The following is a 17,800-nucleotide window of genomic DNA, read 5'->3' as shown; positions in this document are numbered from 1 at the left end:
TATTAGGTATATTTGCAACCTTGAATTTATAAAAATAATAAAGGCAAGATAAAAGAAACTTTTAAAATATGGGTATCTTGTACCTATAGCAATTACAGTACCTAGGCATGCAAATTAGAAAGTGGACTCGTCTGGAAACCAGCTGGCTCAAAGCCAGCTGCCTTCCCACAGCCGGACCTGGGGTAGCGCTGTCGCTGCCAAAGTTCATCAGTAAAAAAAAAAATTCCTGTCTTCTCCGAATCACGCTCACTTCCGGCCTCCGAGGTGCCCAACTCACTTATTTTTGAAGGGCGACTCTAAGTATCGTAAGTCTACGGTCACCAAGCCTTGGAAAAGACCGCCGTTTGCTTTACCGCTGTCAAAGGAAGGGGAGGAGCGCAAGGCAATCCGGGATCGCGGAGGAGCAAGAAACCGTGGCGGAAAGATCGGAAAGGCTGCTGGAGGAGGCGCCATGGCTGTTCTACTGGAGACCACGCTGGGAGATCTAGTGATCGATTTATACACGGAGGAGAGACCGAGAGGTAGCGGCATTGCAGCGTGTGCCGCCTGGGACAAATGCCGGTCCAGAAACCTCTGGGCAACTGCAGAAAAATTCCGGTTTAGTGATACTTCTCCAGCAGGGTTTTGCCGAGCTTGGTTGGATAAGCTGGCACAACATTTGCGCATTGTGAGGGGGGGGGGTACAGTTTTTGGGGATGCCTCGGAATCTGCAGCAGCCCAAAATGCAGACTGGGAAGGTCCTAGAGATCGTGGTGGTCTCAGGAGGTGGGGCTAGGGGATGGGCGGTAAATTGAAATTAATACTAGTTTTTTTCACATGGGATTCAAAGATCTCTATTGTTTTTTCCAGGGAGAACCTGGACGGATTGTAAAAAAGCTCTTTTAGATTTTTTTTAAATCTTGGGGAGGCTCCATTTCTTTAATAACTTTATACAATATTTACTTTGAAGATTATAAATGGCATCCCGTTTTTGACAGTTTATCAGTATTCTGGACTTGTATTTTATCTGAAATTGAAGAAAAAGCATTGGTTGGGAGGGGAGGACAACTACATACCATGAGCGCATGGGATTCCTCCTCTGTCTTGCTTTAACTGGTTTATCAATAAAACACCACTAATTCTCAATTTCCAACATGGCTTTATGAACTTGATTAATGGGGTTTTCAGTTTCTTTTCTGAGGTGCAAAGCAGAACTTTTTATGCCCAATTTCCACTGAAACTCCTATTTGACTTTTATAGCAGCTTGATTCCCATTACGCTAAAGGACCCTTCCTTACCCCATAAATAGCAGGAAAAGCTTCAGATTTAAACTTCTTATGCATCAGGGTGTTATTAAAGCATAGAAACAAAATCTGTATAAAAAGGACTAGAACTCACTGCCTCCATGCTTTCTAACAGGCTTCCGTATCTCCAAATGTTGCATCAATGGATAGTCCACTCTTGCACATCCTGTCCTTGTGTAACTCAATTACTATATATTTTATACTGTTTGTCACTGCATTGCCATTTTTTTAACCTTCCTTTGTACCTCTTACCGTATTGAACTTTGCTTGGGAATTAATTAGGACAAGAGCTTGCTTTTTCTCACTTTGTAAAGCACAGTATGCATTGATGACACTGTAATTCAGGTAATATTAGAACAGGGAGTGTCCAGCATGTGGCCCCGAAGGTCATACATTTTTAACATTGTGTGATTTATATACATTAATTATCTATTTTATATAGACAAATTGCCTAGACGATTCCTCTTCATTCATTGCAACCGAGGCAAACCAAATGTTTGGGCACCCATGTATTAGAACAAACAGTGATTGCTTAATATGAACAGAAGGCACTCTGCACATCAACATAGATGTACTTCAAAGATTATGACATGCATTGCTGGTTTATGGTCCACATTTTTTTTAAAAATGGACTGCTGACTTGAAAATAGGTCCTGCTTTTTTCAATATTCTTTTTCTATAGTATTTGATAAAAACAATAGATAATATTTCTCTGTCATTTTAATCTGACCATTTATTCATGGCATGCCATTTGTTTCATGCAACTTCCTGGGGATTGTTGCTGGGCATTGTTTATTGAATTTGCATGAAGTATAGCTTGTTTCTTTTATTAGGCAAAGGCTGTAGTCTGTTTCAGTTGTCTTATCTTTATTCCTTCTAGCTTGTCTAAATTTCCTGAAGCTTTGCAAGACCAAATATTACAATTACTGCCTTATACATAATGTACAAGTAAGCATATCTTATTTTTTTCCATTGCTTTTCCCTCATATATTAGACAATAATTTAATTGTGAGTTATACATAGTGGATATAGAATTTAAATCTAAGAGATACATATGCTAAATGACTTCTTCCACATGTGTATGTTTAAATTCCTTTCTTCAGTTGTAAAACAGAAATGATAGCATAGACTGCCTTATATAATTATTGGCATACAGAATATTCTTAATAACAGGATTTTTTAAATGATAAATAATAAGTTGCATGTGTTCCACATTGTTTCAGAGAGATTTTATCATACAAACTGGAGACCCACTGGGGACTGGTCGTGGAGGTGAATCCATATTTTGGTAAACATTGTTTACTTTTGATTTTAATAGTTGTCTATAAAACTTTTTGGATGCAGCAATTTTACTATTTATTGCATAGGCATTCATTTAGATTACCTATTGGATAATTATAGTTGGAACAAGAATAAATCGTAAACTTTGATAGTGAAAGTCTTCATGCAGTTGAGCATTCACTTTGGTCAATATATGATGCAGGAAAAATTTTAAATGATGGCTTTAAGCTTAAAAATCTTAAATGGTTTGGTACCAAGGACAGCTTTTACTTAGAATGGCTTAATATGAGCATCTAATATGAACATCTGAGGGAAAATAATTTAGTGGTTCTTCATTTCCTTGAAGAGCTGTGGTGGCACAGTGGTTAGAATGCAGTGTTGCAGGATAATTCACCTCTCACTGCCAGCAGTTCAATCCTGGTTGACTCAACCTTCCATCCTTCTGAGGTCAGTAAAATGAGGAGCCAGATTGTTGGGGCAATATGGTGACTCTATAAACCACTTAGATAGGACTGAAAAGCATTATGAAGTAGTATATAAGTCTAAATGCCATTGCTAAGCTATTGCTAAGTCTTGGGGATAAGGAATTGCCTCAGTTATGCAGTAGTCAGTGTTATAGAAGAATCTTTCTCTGGAAATTACTTTTGCTCCAGCACAGTTGACATTTCAGAAGCAACTTAAGATGGGTGTGGGTGTATGTATGTGAAGACTAATAATGCAATTGTATGTGTATAGGGTATTACTCTGTATTACTTTTAGATTAATGCAGTATATTACCATGAAGATTTTTAAAGTTTTTTTGGATACTATCAAGAGTCATATGATTGGGTTGATATGAAAAAATAAAAAAACAAATATGTAGTCTCAGTTATATAACTGATTCTGAAATTAACTGAATCATGAATAGAACTGTCAATTTGTACTTCTCCATGCACTGTGCTGCAGTTTTTTTCCCTCTCTTACACGTGGATAGTTTTTAAAAGTTATGCAATTTATTCCGATTGATAATTTGTTTGTACATGTTTCAGCAAATTGTATGGTGATCAAGCTAGATTTTTTGAAGCAGAGAAAGTGCCAAGAATTAAACACAAGAAAAAGGGAACTGTGTCAATGGTAAACAATGGGAGTGATCAGCATGGATCTCAGGTATGTCCACAGATCTGGAAAAGTCATGTCAACATATTAGGACATATGGAAATTGCAAAGTACTACAGAGCACAGATGTGACATTATTTTAAAAAACCGAAAAAGGGGGGGGGGAGCTTACATTTAAAAAATCTGTTCCTTCTGCAGTACTAGCATACCAGATGTTTCGTATTTTAAGTGGGCAGTTACCAAACAAGATTGTTCATAAACATGGAATTGGGTGTAAAAACAATTTTGACTGATAGAGGAGGCATAATTGATCTCACTTAAAGCAAGAAATTTGGTCATCAGCCTTGAACCAGACCTAACATGATTCAGGTAGAATTCCATTCACACAGATTTTTCATAACTTTATTTCCATCCTTCTCTTCTTCTGCTTGATTTCTCTGAAAAAATCTCCCACTTTCTGAAATAAATTTAAACATTATGGAAGAAGAGCTGAGAGAAATAATTTGTTCTTCTGGCAGATGGACCACTCCTCCTCTATTCCACTATTGGGTGAATTCACACTAATGGGTGAATGCGCCTATTGGGTGAAGTCTTTTGATGTCATCCAAACTGAACTTCAGTTTATTCAACCATTTCAATGACATTGATGGTAGATTTGTCGTAAGATGACATTGTTTTCTGGGTTTGCTGAAAACCTTAGTGGAACGAGATCTCAACATGGTTGGCTATGACAAGTTAAATAACCTAGGCTTAACCTGGAGGAGCTCTAATAACACTCCTGTAGAGAACAATCAATCATCTGCTACACTATCCTCAGAAATAACCTCCAGGAAAGACTGAAATCATCACAATATCAAACCTTCTTCAGTACCTAAAATCACAGAAAGGTGGTGATATCAGAAGATTTTCTGGTGAATGAGACCAGAATCAGCTAATGTATCAATAGACTGAAATGGGTAGATAAAGATTTTCATTACTTTGTCAACTCCAATTCATTATTTTTCTTGATATTTTTTTTTAGTTTCTTATTACTACAGGAGAAAACTTAGATTATCTGAATGGTGTGCATACAGTGTTTGGTGAAGTAACAGAAGGCATGGATATATTGATGAAAATTAATGAGTCCTTTGTCGACAAGGATTTTGTTCCATATCAAGACATCAGGTTTCACTATTTTATTTCTACACTTGATAAAATTCTGCTGGATTAAACAAAAACCAGCAAGTTGTATATATCAGAGACTTCTGAAACCCAAATCAAAAGTAGCTGTAGTTTTTCACTACTGTTGTGCTATCACCACTAAAGCTCTGGTAGATGTATTTGCTATGACTTCAAAACTCCTTAAGCAAGTCACCATTTGTAAATTACGTAAATGAATTATGTGCAATGAAGTAAAAGAGGGTTTTTTTAGTCTCCCCTAAAACTTTTGCTGTCATACTTTTCATGTATAACATTAGTTCTGAGCTATATTTGATAGTAGATGAGAACAATTACCGGTATATGAACTAAACTTTATATAATTGGAAGGCAATTCAATTGCCTTCCAATTGGAGGGCAATTGTTAAATTCCTTTCAGCATAAACCAGATGAAGGCTTTCAGTTAAGTGTGTAATAATTCTGAATTTTATAATAACACATGTATCCTCTATCAGTGTAAAACTAAGTTTAACATAGATTTTGTTTTCAGATAAATGAGTTTTGTTGTGTAGGTGTTTTTTTGATGCAGCAGTGAATTAATATTCAAAATTATTGTGAAACGGAATCTTGAACTTACTCTAACTGAATGTTTTTTATTTAGGATAAACCACACAGTGATCTTAGATGATCCATTTGATGATCCTTCTGGTTTGGCAATACCAGACCGTTCACCAGAACCTACAAAAGAACAATTGGATGTGAGTATTGCTTTTAACTTGAGTGTGGAGTAGATCAAGAAATATGTTTATATTCTCCTAATGTATCAGCTGATTTTGCAGATGTATAGAACTTTGTGGGTTATGTTCTCACAGAGGCCCAGAGTCAAGTTTGACTTGGAAAAAAAAAGCTTTAGTTTGGAGATATGTTGTTCAATAAAAGAAACTGTGTTTTGAACCTGTATCCTTTTCACTGGCAATAATACAGGTTCTTCCGTTTCAATAGCATTATAGTTTCAGCTTCAAGATAGGAAAAACATCAAACACAACAGTTGCAAGTATTCTTTTCTAAGTATATACTAGTTTTGGGGGGAATATTTGACTGCACACCATTATGCCTGCAAAATAATGAATAACATTAGAATTATAATTCATGCACTTGCCTGCCGAGAAGGCACATTCTTTTACTGACCGCTGATCTCTCATCATTATGTCTTCTATGGGGAACCAGAAAGTGTGCTAAACATTATCAAAGTATCATTAGCGGTAAGGTCCACAATTATGCTTCCCAAGATTATCTGGCAATGATACAGGGATGCACATTAATTTTATTTTTTAAATTTATTAAATTTGTGTACTTGCCCATCTCACCAAGTGACTCTGGGTGGTGAACAAAATTATCCCCTTATCATCAGGTGATAAGAAAGGGTGGTAAGGAAAAGGGAAGAGTGAATGAAATTCTGTAACTGCATTCTGTAGAAGTGCAACCTCAATACTTGGTGAACAATGATAACTGGAATTTCCATTGCTAAGTAATGCAATTGTAATGTGTGATGTCACATCACTACATCACTTAGTGACAGCAGTCCCAGCACTTCCCATTGCTGTCATTAAGCAAGAATCGTGCGTTGTTAGGCAAGGACCTCATTGCAATTTCCTGCTTGTTTCCACAAGCAAAGTTAGTGGAAAAAATGGCAGAAACTTGGAGGTCCCAGGTGGCTCACAAGGACGCTGGTGGGCAGGTAACTAGCTGCTGCAAGATGTGGGAGAGCCAGTGCAAGATAAGTGTGATGAGGTTTCAGGTAGCTGCTGCAGGGTGTTCTAAAAAGATGAAGTATTCATTCTAAATTGTATTAAATATCTGTCTCTTTGTTTTTATATAAGATAGAGTGGGAGAATAGGTGCTGATGAAGAAATTGATGACTTCAAAGGAAGATCCACCGATGAAGTGGAAGAAATTATGGCAGAGAAAGAAGCAAAAACACAGGCTATTCTCTTGGAAATGGTAAAAACAGTGTACTTGATCTGATTATTAAGCTGTAGATATGCAGATGGTTAGTTTTATATAAATAGAAATGATACCACATACCAAATGATTGCCACATTAAATCTGGTGTGCTCTGTGTTCTTTGACAAATTTTGCCTCTTAAATTTAAACTTGTTTTATAGAGAAATCTAAAGGATTTAAAATACTATATAACATTTGATTAAAGCAATCCATATGCAGAATCACTCTTATGTTAAAGAACTTGAATGCAGATTAAATGTGCATCTGTGCTTATATTACAGTTTTAAAGCTATTGTACTAAACTCATGTAAACATTTATAAAATATAGTACAAATTTATCTGACTTGTGGTCAGCAACTAGGTTCCACCTAGGACAGAGATGGCTAACCTTTTTGTCCTCACGTGCTGAAATCGCGCCCGCCCATGCAACAGGGTACGCGCCGCCCCACTCAAAATGCAATGCACCACACACATGTGCATGACCACCCTCATGCTCCCCCCCACATTCCCCCCTACACATACACGTGTGACCCCCTGCCCCCTGTGCATACGTAAACACACGCATACCTGCCTCCCCGTGCATGCTCACACATCTGCATGCACTGCAGGGGCTCGAAAATCAGCTTGCCAGCAGGAGGCGCACATGCATATGCAGTGGAGCTGAGCTGGGCAACGGTTCGCGTGCCCGCAGACCTATGCGTGCCATAGGTTTGCCATCTCAGTCCTAGGAGGACAGAAGTCATAAACTAAATTCCAACTGCTATTTTTCCGAACTGAGGGAAAGGCTGATGGCAAATCACAGAACTTGGTCATTATTTCCTCCATCCCTCTTTCCCTCTAGTGTGACAAATATGTGGAACATATTTTATGTAAGATCACCCTGCATGCCAGAACAATGTATATTTTAATATTTTTACCGTTACAACTTTAGTAATCCCTACTCATTGCAAGACATGAATAAGAATTATGTAATATCATCTACTGTAATCTTGATCTTTTAAAAATTAAAATATATGAATCAACTATATTAAAAAGCATTTAAAATGATAAATTTCTTTATTGATTGTTTTTTCCTGTGATGGTCCATGAAAGTAAACATATGATGCATTGGTAAGCCAGGTTTCAATTTGACACCACAATTATTGCTTATAAAGCAGTCCTTAATCTTTGTAAAATCTTAGAAGTCACAAACATGAAAAAAGAGATGAATGGATTTTGCCTTGTTCACAAGTTTAGTTATAGCTCAGAAGCATATTGTTTTTAAGAAAACTATCATTTTTTTTTAAAGAATCTCATCAGAGAGAGAACATTGAACTGAAAGGTCTGCCTTTTCTATTCTGAAGGCTTCAGAATAAACTTGAATAGCATATTCACATTGTACACATTCTCACTGTCCTAAAATGCAGTTGTTTCGATATGGGTATCCATAAGTGTAAATTGTAGGAGTGTTGGAATAACGTAATCTGTCTTGCCTTGTTCATCAGGTTGGAGACTTACCTGATGCAAATATCAAACCACCTGAAAATGTTCTTTTTGTCTGCAAACTTAATCCTGTGACAACCGATGAAGATCTTGAAATCATATTTTCCCGATTTGGTCTGATAAAAAGGTAACATTTTCAAAACATTTTCAAAGACTACATTAGCAGACCTTTATTAAAAGTGCAAAATGTAGTTCTTGCTCGTGAAAAATGCACAAGGAGACTTTTTTAGCCCCAGTGGCCTAGCAAGAGACTTTATATTGATATCAATGAGTGCCTTTTATTGACAGAAATACTTTTCAGACCTTTAGTGACTGCCTAAACTGAAAATGGTTTTTCCTAAGTGGAAATCTCACAAAGTTCTCTTTAGCAGACTTTAAAAAGATGAATAGAAGTTCAGCAGGGGAACCGTTTTCGATTTCAAATCAATATATTTATGTGTGTCTTAGGGAAAGGATTTTGAGTCTTTGACTCATAATACAAGTAGTCCTCAATGTACAACCATAATGGAGCCCAAAATTTATGTTGTTAAGTGATTTATGACTTTTCTTACCACATTTGTTAAGCGAATCACTGCAGTTATTCAATTAGTAATATGGTGGTTAATTGAATCTGGATTCCCCCATTGACTTTGCTTGTCAGAAGGTTACAAAAGGGGATCACTTGACCCCAGGATTCCGCAACTGTCGTAAATATGAGTTGTCAAGCATCCAAATTTTGATCACATGATCACAGGGAATGCTGCAATGGTCATAAATGTGAAAAATGGTCATAAATCACTCTTCAGCGCCATTGTAACTTTGAACGGTCCCTTAACAAACTGTTGTAAGTTGAGGACTACCTGTATTATACACCAGGAAGGAGACAGATCTTTTCCCTGCTATTTGAATTTGAATTATCAAATATGGTTGCTTGAATCTTTAGTCTTCAAATGCCATTTATTAAGTTTTAGAAAAACAATCACTATAGACAGTTCCAGCACTTTTTCCTTCTGTATTGTAATGTAATATATGTCTGTCTGTTCTCTTTAGTTTTTTTACATGGCTTGAATATACTTTTAAAGCTTATTGTAATGCTTAGTATGTTCAAGCTGAAGGTAGTGATCCTTAAAAGTAACGGTAAAGGTTCCCCTCGCACATATGTGCTAGTCATTCCAACTCTAGGGGGCGATGCTCATCTCCGTTTCAAAGCTGAAGAGCCAGCACTATCCAAAGCCGTCTCCGTGGTCATGTGGCTGGCATGATTAAACACTGATGGCACCCAGAACACTTTTACCTTCCTACTAAGGTGGTCCCTATTTTTCTCCTTGCATTTTTACATGCTTTTGAAATGCTAGGTTGTTAGAAGCTTGGGCAAGTAACAGGAGCTCACTCCGTTACGCAGCACTAGGAATTCGAACCACCGAACTGCCGACCTTTCTGATCAACAAGCTCAACTATATTAGAACTTGGCCCAACTCTGAAACTCATCCATGGGTCTAAAGGTAGCCGTATAGGATAGAAAGTGAAAAATGAGACTTTTGCCTGTAGTTCTATTAAACTCACACATTCTTAATTTATTATCCATACTGCAACTTCTGATACCATAGTGGCTTACGAGGACCTCCAAAAATGATCTCTGTGAAAGCTGTGTTCCGTGGCTTATTTGTATATATATGTATGTATGTATGTATGTACATACATACATACATATGTACGTACATATGTATATATAGCTGATAAAGGAGGAGAACCTGTGGCCTAATACAGCTGCCTAGTATGTAATACAGCCCAAGTTCGAATCCCAATAAGGGTATGGCTAGCTGATGAGAACTAAATAGCTTGAAATAGATCTATACTAGTCTCCCTTTATTTATTTATCAGCACAAATGCAACACACACACATATATATATATTGTCATTGCTTATCACATATTAACCGTATCTCTATGGTTTTCTGAACAAAATGTGCTGGTTTTTCAGTTGTGAAGTGATTCGAGATTGGAAAACTGGTGAATCTCTCTGCTATGCCTTCATTGAGTTTGAGAAGGTATGTGGCCATATGTATATGGTGTTTAGCTGTATAGTCTAACAATATAAACGGTGTTGTTACCAAACCGAATGCTTTAGGTACAACTTTATTTTAAAAAAATAACATTCGGAACGTCTCAGTTCCAAGCATATTAAGACAGATGGAAGAGCACTAACCAGCCCCATAACTCTTTGAATCCCAAGCGAGATAGATATTTTTGGAAAGCCAGGAGACTGGAGCCCCACCTCTCCTCTGTGGGGAGAATGTTCCAAAGGGCATGAGGCAACTTCTCATTAACAATTAATCTCATGGACCAAGTTCACACTAATTTAAAATGTAGACTAGTTTGCAGCTCAGTCTGTCATGTGAACACAGCCATAGACTGGTTCCCTGAAGAAGCAACTGTGATTCCATTTTTGAAAATGCTTCTAAAATACCGAAACTTCTAGTGCCTTAACGCTATATTAAAGTCAGATTCTACTTAACAATATGGCATTGGTATTGTGCATTCTAAGCTGACTCTGCTAGGTAAGCAGCATTAATTCAGTTAGAATTTTTTATGGTATTCACGTTTTCCACTTCTGGTGGCATCAAAAAGTGGTTATGAATGTTCTAAATGTAATTATATTTTTTCTTGAAACATATACCAGGAAGAAGATTGCGAGAAAGCTTACTTTAAGATGGACAATGTCTTAATAGATGATAGGCGAATACATGTTGATTTTAGCCAATCTGTTGCAAAAGTTAAATGGAAAGGAAAAGGTAATAAGATGTATAAATTATTTTTATTAATTTCCCTCATTAAAAATTTCTTATAGACATTTTCAAATCTGTTTTTAGGGTGGGGGGGGGGGAAACACAGAAATTTGTTTTCAGTGAAACTGTCAGATACAGATTTGTTGACCATCAGTTAGCTAATTATAGAGGTGCATATTCTGTTTTTCAGTTTTGTAATTATGCAGACGAAAAATGCTTAATAAAAGTTTGCTTAATAAATGCATGTGGGAACTGAGGTTTGACTGTAGCTTTATCAGTATTAAGTATCGGTATTAAGAGGATTAATGCTGTAGCTGGTAGACTGAAAGGCAGTAGCTGAAACTATTTGAATTTGATCAAATTGTGTATGTGCACATTAGAATTGGCATCATTTTTTTTGCTGAAGAGCACTGTTTGCGAAGGCTTCCTTTGTGAGCCAGACTATTTCTAATCTGATTATAAGAAAAATTAGCACAAAGCAGCACAAAGTATTTGTTTAGATTTCTGCAGGGGATCTCGTGACAGGCACTTCCCAGAGGCCTTAACTATTTCTGAAACATTTCTATTTGCAGCCCATTTCATGAGGATCTCCCTAAATCAGTTTATTTGGCACAGCATTTGTTAACAGCTATTTCCATACAGCCCTGTATTCACAATTAATGTCAGTTTATCTCTCTTTTTATAAACAGGTGGGAAATATACAAAGGATGATTTCAAAGAATATGAAAAAGACCACAGCAAAACTTCTAAATTAAGCCTGAAGGAGAAAGCAAAATCCAAGCAAGAGTATCCTGAACAATTATATTATTGTATAAAGTGTCATAGTGATTAAAATCAGTGGGTTGATAGAATAATTTCTTGACTTCCCAGCCCAGGGCTGAGAGGGTGTGGCTGGTCCAAAATCACCCAGCTGTCTTCCATGCCTAAGGAAAGACCAGAACTCAAATCTCCTCCCTGCTTCTAATCCAGCACCTTAACACTACCCTCTTCGATATTCAAATAAGTAGAAAAATAACTAGAGCAATAACAAATATAACATTCAATATGCATATGAAACTATTCAGAGCTGATGAATATGCTTCTTCGTTATACACCAATATTAAAGTACTTATAGAGATTGCTAAATATCTCTAGATCTAATATTATATTGAATATTATATTAATGGATAGATTTGAATTCACATATCTAATTTCAAATCTTATTTTCTTAGGGCTATTATGTAAACTCTTATTATATAACTTTCATACATGTAATATTTAGTGAAGTGCCAAGTTGGATTTAGGAAATCAAAAGAGTTCACTGGCAAGTACTACTTCTTTTAAGTGTCTCTGAAAACCTCAATTAAATGCCTGTTTAGGCTTTATGATAATTTTGTTATGTAGGAAATAAGCTGTGTTTAATCGTGACCAGAATCAAAGTGTTAACAGTTGTAAAAAAAAGTTTACATATGATGAATGTATTTGCTATAGATCCTCCTAGTTAAATTTAACCTTGTGAATTTGGGAGATTGTGTATCCTCTCAGTTCCATCTTTCAAAGACCTAATGTTACTTTGCATTCTGGCTAGATCGTACAGGACAATTGATTACAAAAGCTGTGAAGTGGAGGGCTACCATCAGTCTACCATGTAGACTTCTCTCAGCAACTACCAAATTGTGTCTCAGAACAGTTACAAAACAGAAAATCTGGGATTAATTCTGATGGCCGCACATAGGAACTGGATGATTTTAAAAAAATCCATTCAAAAGTGTGTGTGTTTCAAAGTCTGGCAAAATTATTACAAAGAAATACTGAAAGGGATGGTTTGCTAGTTGATTCATTTATATCTGAGGGGTACTACCAAATTATTTCCTTGCACTTCATGGGACAATCAGCTCCAATACAATATCTATATTTATGAATTTTCTCTCCCTCTTAGCTCCCTCTGGCAGCACTATTGGTCACACTTTCCTTAACTGACATCCATAGCTCCAAATACGATCTTGTGCTGGAAAATGAAGAGGAAGAAGCCAAAACTAGCCACAAGCACTCTGATAAAAAGAGGAAACATTACCATTCAGACGACACCGATGAGGATGAGAAGAGGAGCAAAAAATCCAAGGTATTAAATGTTTGTCCTTTTGTTGGAATGATATTTTTAAAAGGTCCGTTCCTGTGAAAAGAAAGTGGGCCTAGTGTTTTCCCTGCCTTTAAGGATGTTCATTCCTTTCTATCCTACTCCAGTATTATCCTATTTGCTGCCTTAACATAGATGAAAGGTTTACTCTCTACTTTCCCATTTTCAAATAAAAGAGCTTGCTCATTGTTAACCACTTCTTTTGGCTTCTGTACTCTGCTGGAAATCCCCTTAACTCTGCAGAACTTTTTAGAAAAACTAAATTAAATATGATCTCAACAAAAGACAGGAAAGTTACCTTTGCCAATAGGCAGGAAAAAACCCCCAACTCTTTAGCTAAGAACCTGACATAAGTGACCTTTTGAAAAAGTATTGTGATCTGTTAGTTTCTGTGTGTGGTTTTTTATGATGCAGGAACATGTTCTTAGTTACTATCAAAAAATAATCTCATCCCCTTCTCCCCCCCCCCCCCAATCTTGTGACAGCTAGGAAAAGATTAGAGATTCTTATTGTTGCTTAGTTGCTCTGTAGTGTTTCAAACACAAATTTAGGGCAAAAGTTTGCAATGCAATGATGGCACAGCTGTTAAATGAAGGCTGCAATGTAAAAGAACATTTTACTGAGCTAATTAACTGATTTATATAAATGAAAGGAGGCTAAAGGGAAGAGCCATCTCCCACGTCTTTTATTTTCCATATTCTTAAAAAAAGCCACTTAACTACTGTAGCCTCACTTTTTGCATTGCTATCTTCTCTTTGGAGGCGATTTCTGCATTGTCCCCACCAGATTCACTGCTAAATCTTAAAGTTATTTGCCTGTTGTAATATTCCTTGTGTGACCATTAATACACCAAATTTCTTTCTCTGTCCTGCCATTTCATGCACTGTTCCTGATACTGTGTTTCCTTGAAAATAAGACAGGGTCTTATTTTCTTTTGACCCCCGAAATAAGCACTTGGCCTTATTTTGGGGGAGATCTTATTATTTTTGAGGTGCAGGAGGCAGCAAGCATGGTCATCTCATGGCTGCTGTTTTGTTGCAATATTTTCAGGAAGGGCTTATTTTCGGGGGACGCCTTATTTTAGTGCATTTGCTCAAAAGCCCAATTGGCCTTATTATCCAGGGAGGGCTTATTTTTTGGTAAAATGGGTACGGGCTTAAATTAGTTATCTTGTTATCTTCTTGTTTATTCATTTGCAAATAAGAAGAAACCTTCGACTATCTCCAATATAGTTTCCTCAGATATCTGTTTTTGGCTATGAAATATTCCCCAGGCATTCTAAATAATTTATCAAATTTCAGGCTTTTTAGAACTGTTTTTTCTGGTTATGATCTAAGCTCCCTTTAACCTTAAGTGTACTCTTTTCATTCAGTCCAGTGTTTCTAGTTGTTTAATTGTACATTTTTGCTTGGATGTCTGTTTTACCTGAACTTTGATTTCCTTTGGATAGCAAATAGTCTTTTTCTGAAAAATTGTAAGATGCTAACTCCTTGAAACCAGAACCTGTTGACTTAATATTGTTTTAAAGTGCTGTCTAAAAACATCAATAAACTGGAATACCTTTCATAGCGAAAGAAAAGGCTATTTTAAAAAAAATGTCTTCTAGTAAATGGGCTTGAGTAAATGAGTCGCCTTTGGTAGACTTGAAATGATGGGTCCCAACCTTTTGAGTAGCTATAATTTAAGAGAAAATTGACATAAATATGTTACAGATGGTATATAAAACTCTGTTAATGAGGAGCAGTGAGGCCTAGAGGTGAAAACATGTACTCACACTCCAGAGGTTGAGAGTTTAATCCTAAGAAGCAACAGATGGCTCTCTGTCAAGATGCAAAGAGTAAATAGTTGCTGTGAACTCAGTGTAGGCATCAGGAAGGGCATCTGGCCAGTAAATGCTCAGCTCCATTCAGTTGCCCCAACAAAAGGGATTACAGGATCATAAAAAGAAATAAACAACTGTTAATAATCACAAAAATAGGTAAACCATATGACAAAAAAGTGCTGGAATATTTTATTGTATGTGATTGTTATGGGGGGAAAAAACTGAAGTCACTAGAAAGAAAGAAATAATCTCAAAAACAAAGTTTGAATTGAAACCTCAGGGTTTTGTTTTGCTAGAAATTATCTCAGAACATATTTCTTAACATTACAATTTATTAAGATGTACGCTGTTGGCCATGACAACAAATCTGATTCAACCCTGGAAAACAAAGAAACATTTTGCTTATGATAACAGATTGGGAAAAACATTTGAGGAAATACACAGCAAAAAAATTATGAAACCCTATTCTTGTATCAGAGCTGCTAGACGAGAGACTGTAAAGTTAAATCAGCAAGAGAAAATCAGATTAGATATCATTCCCAAGTAGTGTAACAATTTTGTGTAGGATGTTTGTTTCCCACTTAATAGTACGGTCAATAGTTTCAATCACTTGTGAAAAATGGGAACATAGAAATATACACACAAAGACACATCTTCGTCTTCATGTTCTTCTTATCCTAACAGAATCTAGTTTGAAAACAAAAGTGAAATATTTGATATTGGCCCCAAAAAATAAAGTGTAATAACACTCTATAACAGCTTAAATTACCTTAGTTGGTTTCTTCTACGTTTTATAGATAAATTCCATTCATGCAGGACGATGTTCTGTTCCTTTCCTTCCTTCCTTCCTTCCTTCCTTCCTTCCTTCCTTCCTTCCTTCCTTCCTTCCTTCCTTCCTTCTCTGTGCCTTCATCTTCTCCAGGAAAGATAGGCTGGGAAGGAACATACAATAGCATCAAGAAAAAACCCCCACAGAGCTATTATGTTTGTTTCCAGAGTATATAGCAACAGCAATAGCACTTACACTTATATAAGGCTTCACAGTGCTATACAGCCCTCTCTAAGCAGTTTACAGAGTCAGCATATTGCCCCCAACAATCTGGGTCCTCACTGTACCCACCTTGGAAGGATGGAAGGCTGAGTCAACCTTGAGCCTGGTGGGATTTGAATTGTAGGCAGCTGGCAGGCAACAGAAGTAGCCTGCAGTACTGCACTCTAACCACTGCACCACTGAGGCTCATATAACATTGTTTTATGACATGTCAAGGTTCAAATCTAATGTTTTAAGTAATTAGAGATTTACTGATCTCAGTAGCATCTGCAAGGGAAAGCATCTTTCTTTCCAGATATCTTGGATTACAGTTTTTGCCACCCATGTCAGCACGGTGAGTGGTCAAAAATTATAGCTATTCTAGTCCATAATAAATGCATTGGCCTTTCACCTTCACCTCCTGTTATACCCAGAAGGCCCCTCATAGCTAATTTTATCTGGAGGTACTCAAAGGGGTGTGCATTGGGCTTCAGAATTGACAATCTCTGCCTTAATTTGATAACATAGAGACAGATTGTTATGTTTAAGTCAGCAATCATAAATTAGGTATATTGACTAATGCTGTATTTTAAATCATAAAGCATAGAAATTTCTCATTTTTATTTATTGTTTTATGAGCTTCAAATCACAAAAAACACTTATTTTTATACCCATGCAGGATAGATTATTTTGTTCTTCCCAGGGGTTTCTTTTAAAGGTCGTGTTGGCGGACCTATGGCACTCGTGCCAGAAGTGGCACACAGAGCCATCTCTCCGGGCACGCGAGCCATCGTCTGTTGCTCTTTCAGGGTTCTGGCGCGCCAGCCAACTGATCTTCACGCACACAGGAGTGCCGGAAATCGGAAGAGAAGCTGCCCGGTGCACAAGCGCGCCGGGAAGATGATCTTCCCGTTTCCAGCGCTCCTGCGCCCATCCACCTAGTCTTCTGGTTTCTGGCACGCATGCGTGCACAAAGACCAGCATGCTGGTACACATGCACACTCCAAAAAACCAGAAGATCATATTCCTGGTGTGTGCACATGCACTGGGCAGCTGCTCTTCCGGTTTCTGGTGCCCACAGGTGCGTGCGCTCCCATTTCGGCACTTGGTGCCAAAAAGGTTCACTAACATTGCTTTTAAGAACTAGCTAGACATCATTTACTTACAATTAATTGTTACATTGCTATTCATTCTGTAGGACTAGCAAGAAAATCATCAGGCAGACTTTAAAAACTGTTAGTGTTCCTCTTCTCCACTCATCTGTTTCATCAATACAATAAACTGTGTTTTCCTCCTTCTTCTCTCAGGAGCCTAGCCAAAGGCACAAAGAAGAATTCGATAGGGAGAAAAGAAAAAGTGACAAACGAGAGAGATGTTGGAGCCATTCCCGGGAGAGAGAAAGCCATCACAAAAAGTCTAAAGACAAGCATTCCGAGGAAGCCTGGGAAAGAGATCATTATGAAGAAAGAAAGTCAGGCAGGAACCCCAAAAAGTCCAAAGATAAGGAAAAGTCCAAATATAAATAAGGGTGGACTGATGTAAACTGTAAAGCAACTGTTTCTTAGCATTTATCTGCCTTAGAAACTCCCAATGTCTTCCCTTTCCTTCCCTTCCAGAAGATCTTCAAGATCACTCTAATTTGGCCTCATAAGCCACTGAGCCTTGGTGGCGCAGTGGTTAGATTGCAGTACTGCAGGCTACTTCTGTTGCCTGCCGGCTGCCTGCAATTTGACAATTCAAATCCCACCAGGCTCAAGGTTGACTCAGCCTTCCATCCTTCCGAGGT

General features: G+C 37.3%; 1 protein-coding gene across 1 annotated transcript; it reads left to right on the top strand.

Annotated features, from left to right (window-relative positions):
- Positions 1-373: 373 nt before the first annotated feature.
- Positions 374-17,746, top strand: PPIL4 (peptidylprolyl isomerase like 4). Its single transcript, XM_032216526.1, has 13 exons — positions 374-521; positions 2,164-2,231; positions 2,507-2,571; positions 3,593-3,710; positions 4,681-4,823; positions 5,458-5,554; positions 6,681-6,797; positions 8,285-8,409; positions 10,242-10,308; positions 10,941-11,052; positions 11,736-11,832; positions 13,015-13,147; positions 17,322-17,746. Exons 1-13 carry the CDS (start codon positions 452-454, stop codon positions 17,538-17,540), a joined length of 1,431 nt encoding a protein of 476 aa, XP_032072417.1. The 5' UTR covers positions 374-451; the 3' UTR covers positions 17,541-17,746.
- The last annotated feature ends 54 nt before the right edge of the window (positions 17,747-17,800 follow it).

The sequence above is a fragment of the Thamnophis elegans genome, chromosome 4 (genome assembly GCF_009769535.1).
Source record: "Thamnophis elegans isolate rThaEle1 chromosome 4, rThaEle1.pri, whole genome shotgun sequence".
NCBI classification, from domain to species: Eukaryota; Metazoa; Chordata; class Lepidosauria; order Squamata; family Colubridae; genus Thamnophis; species Thamnophis elegans.
Note: the sequence above shows the minus strand (reverse complement) of the source record. Positions and strands in the feature narration are given on the sequence as shown.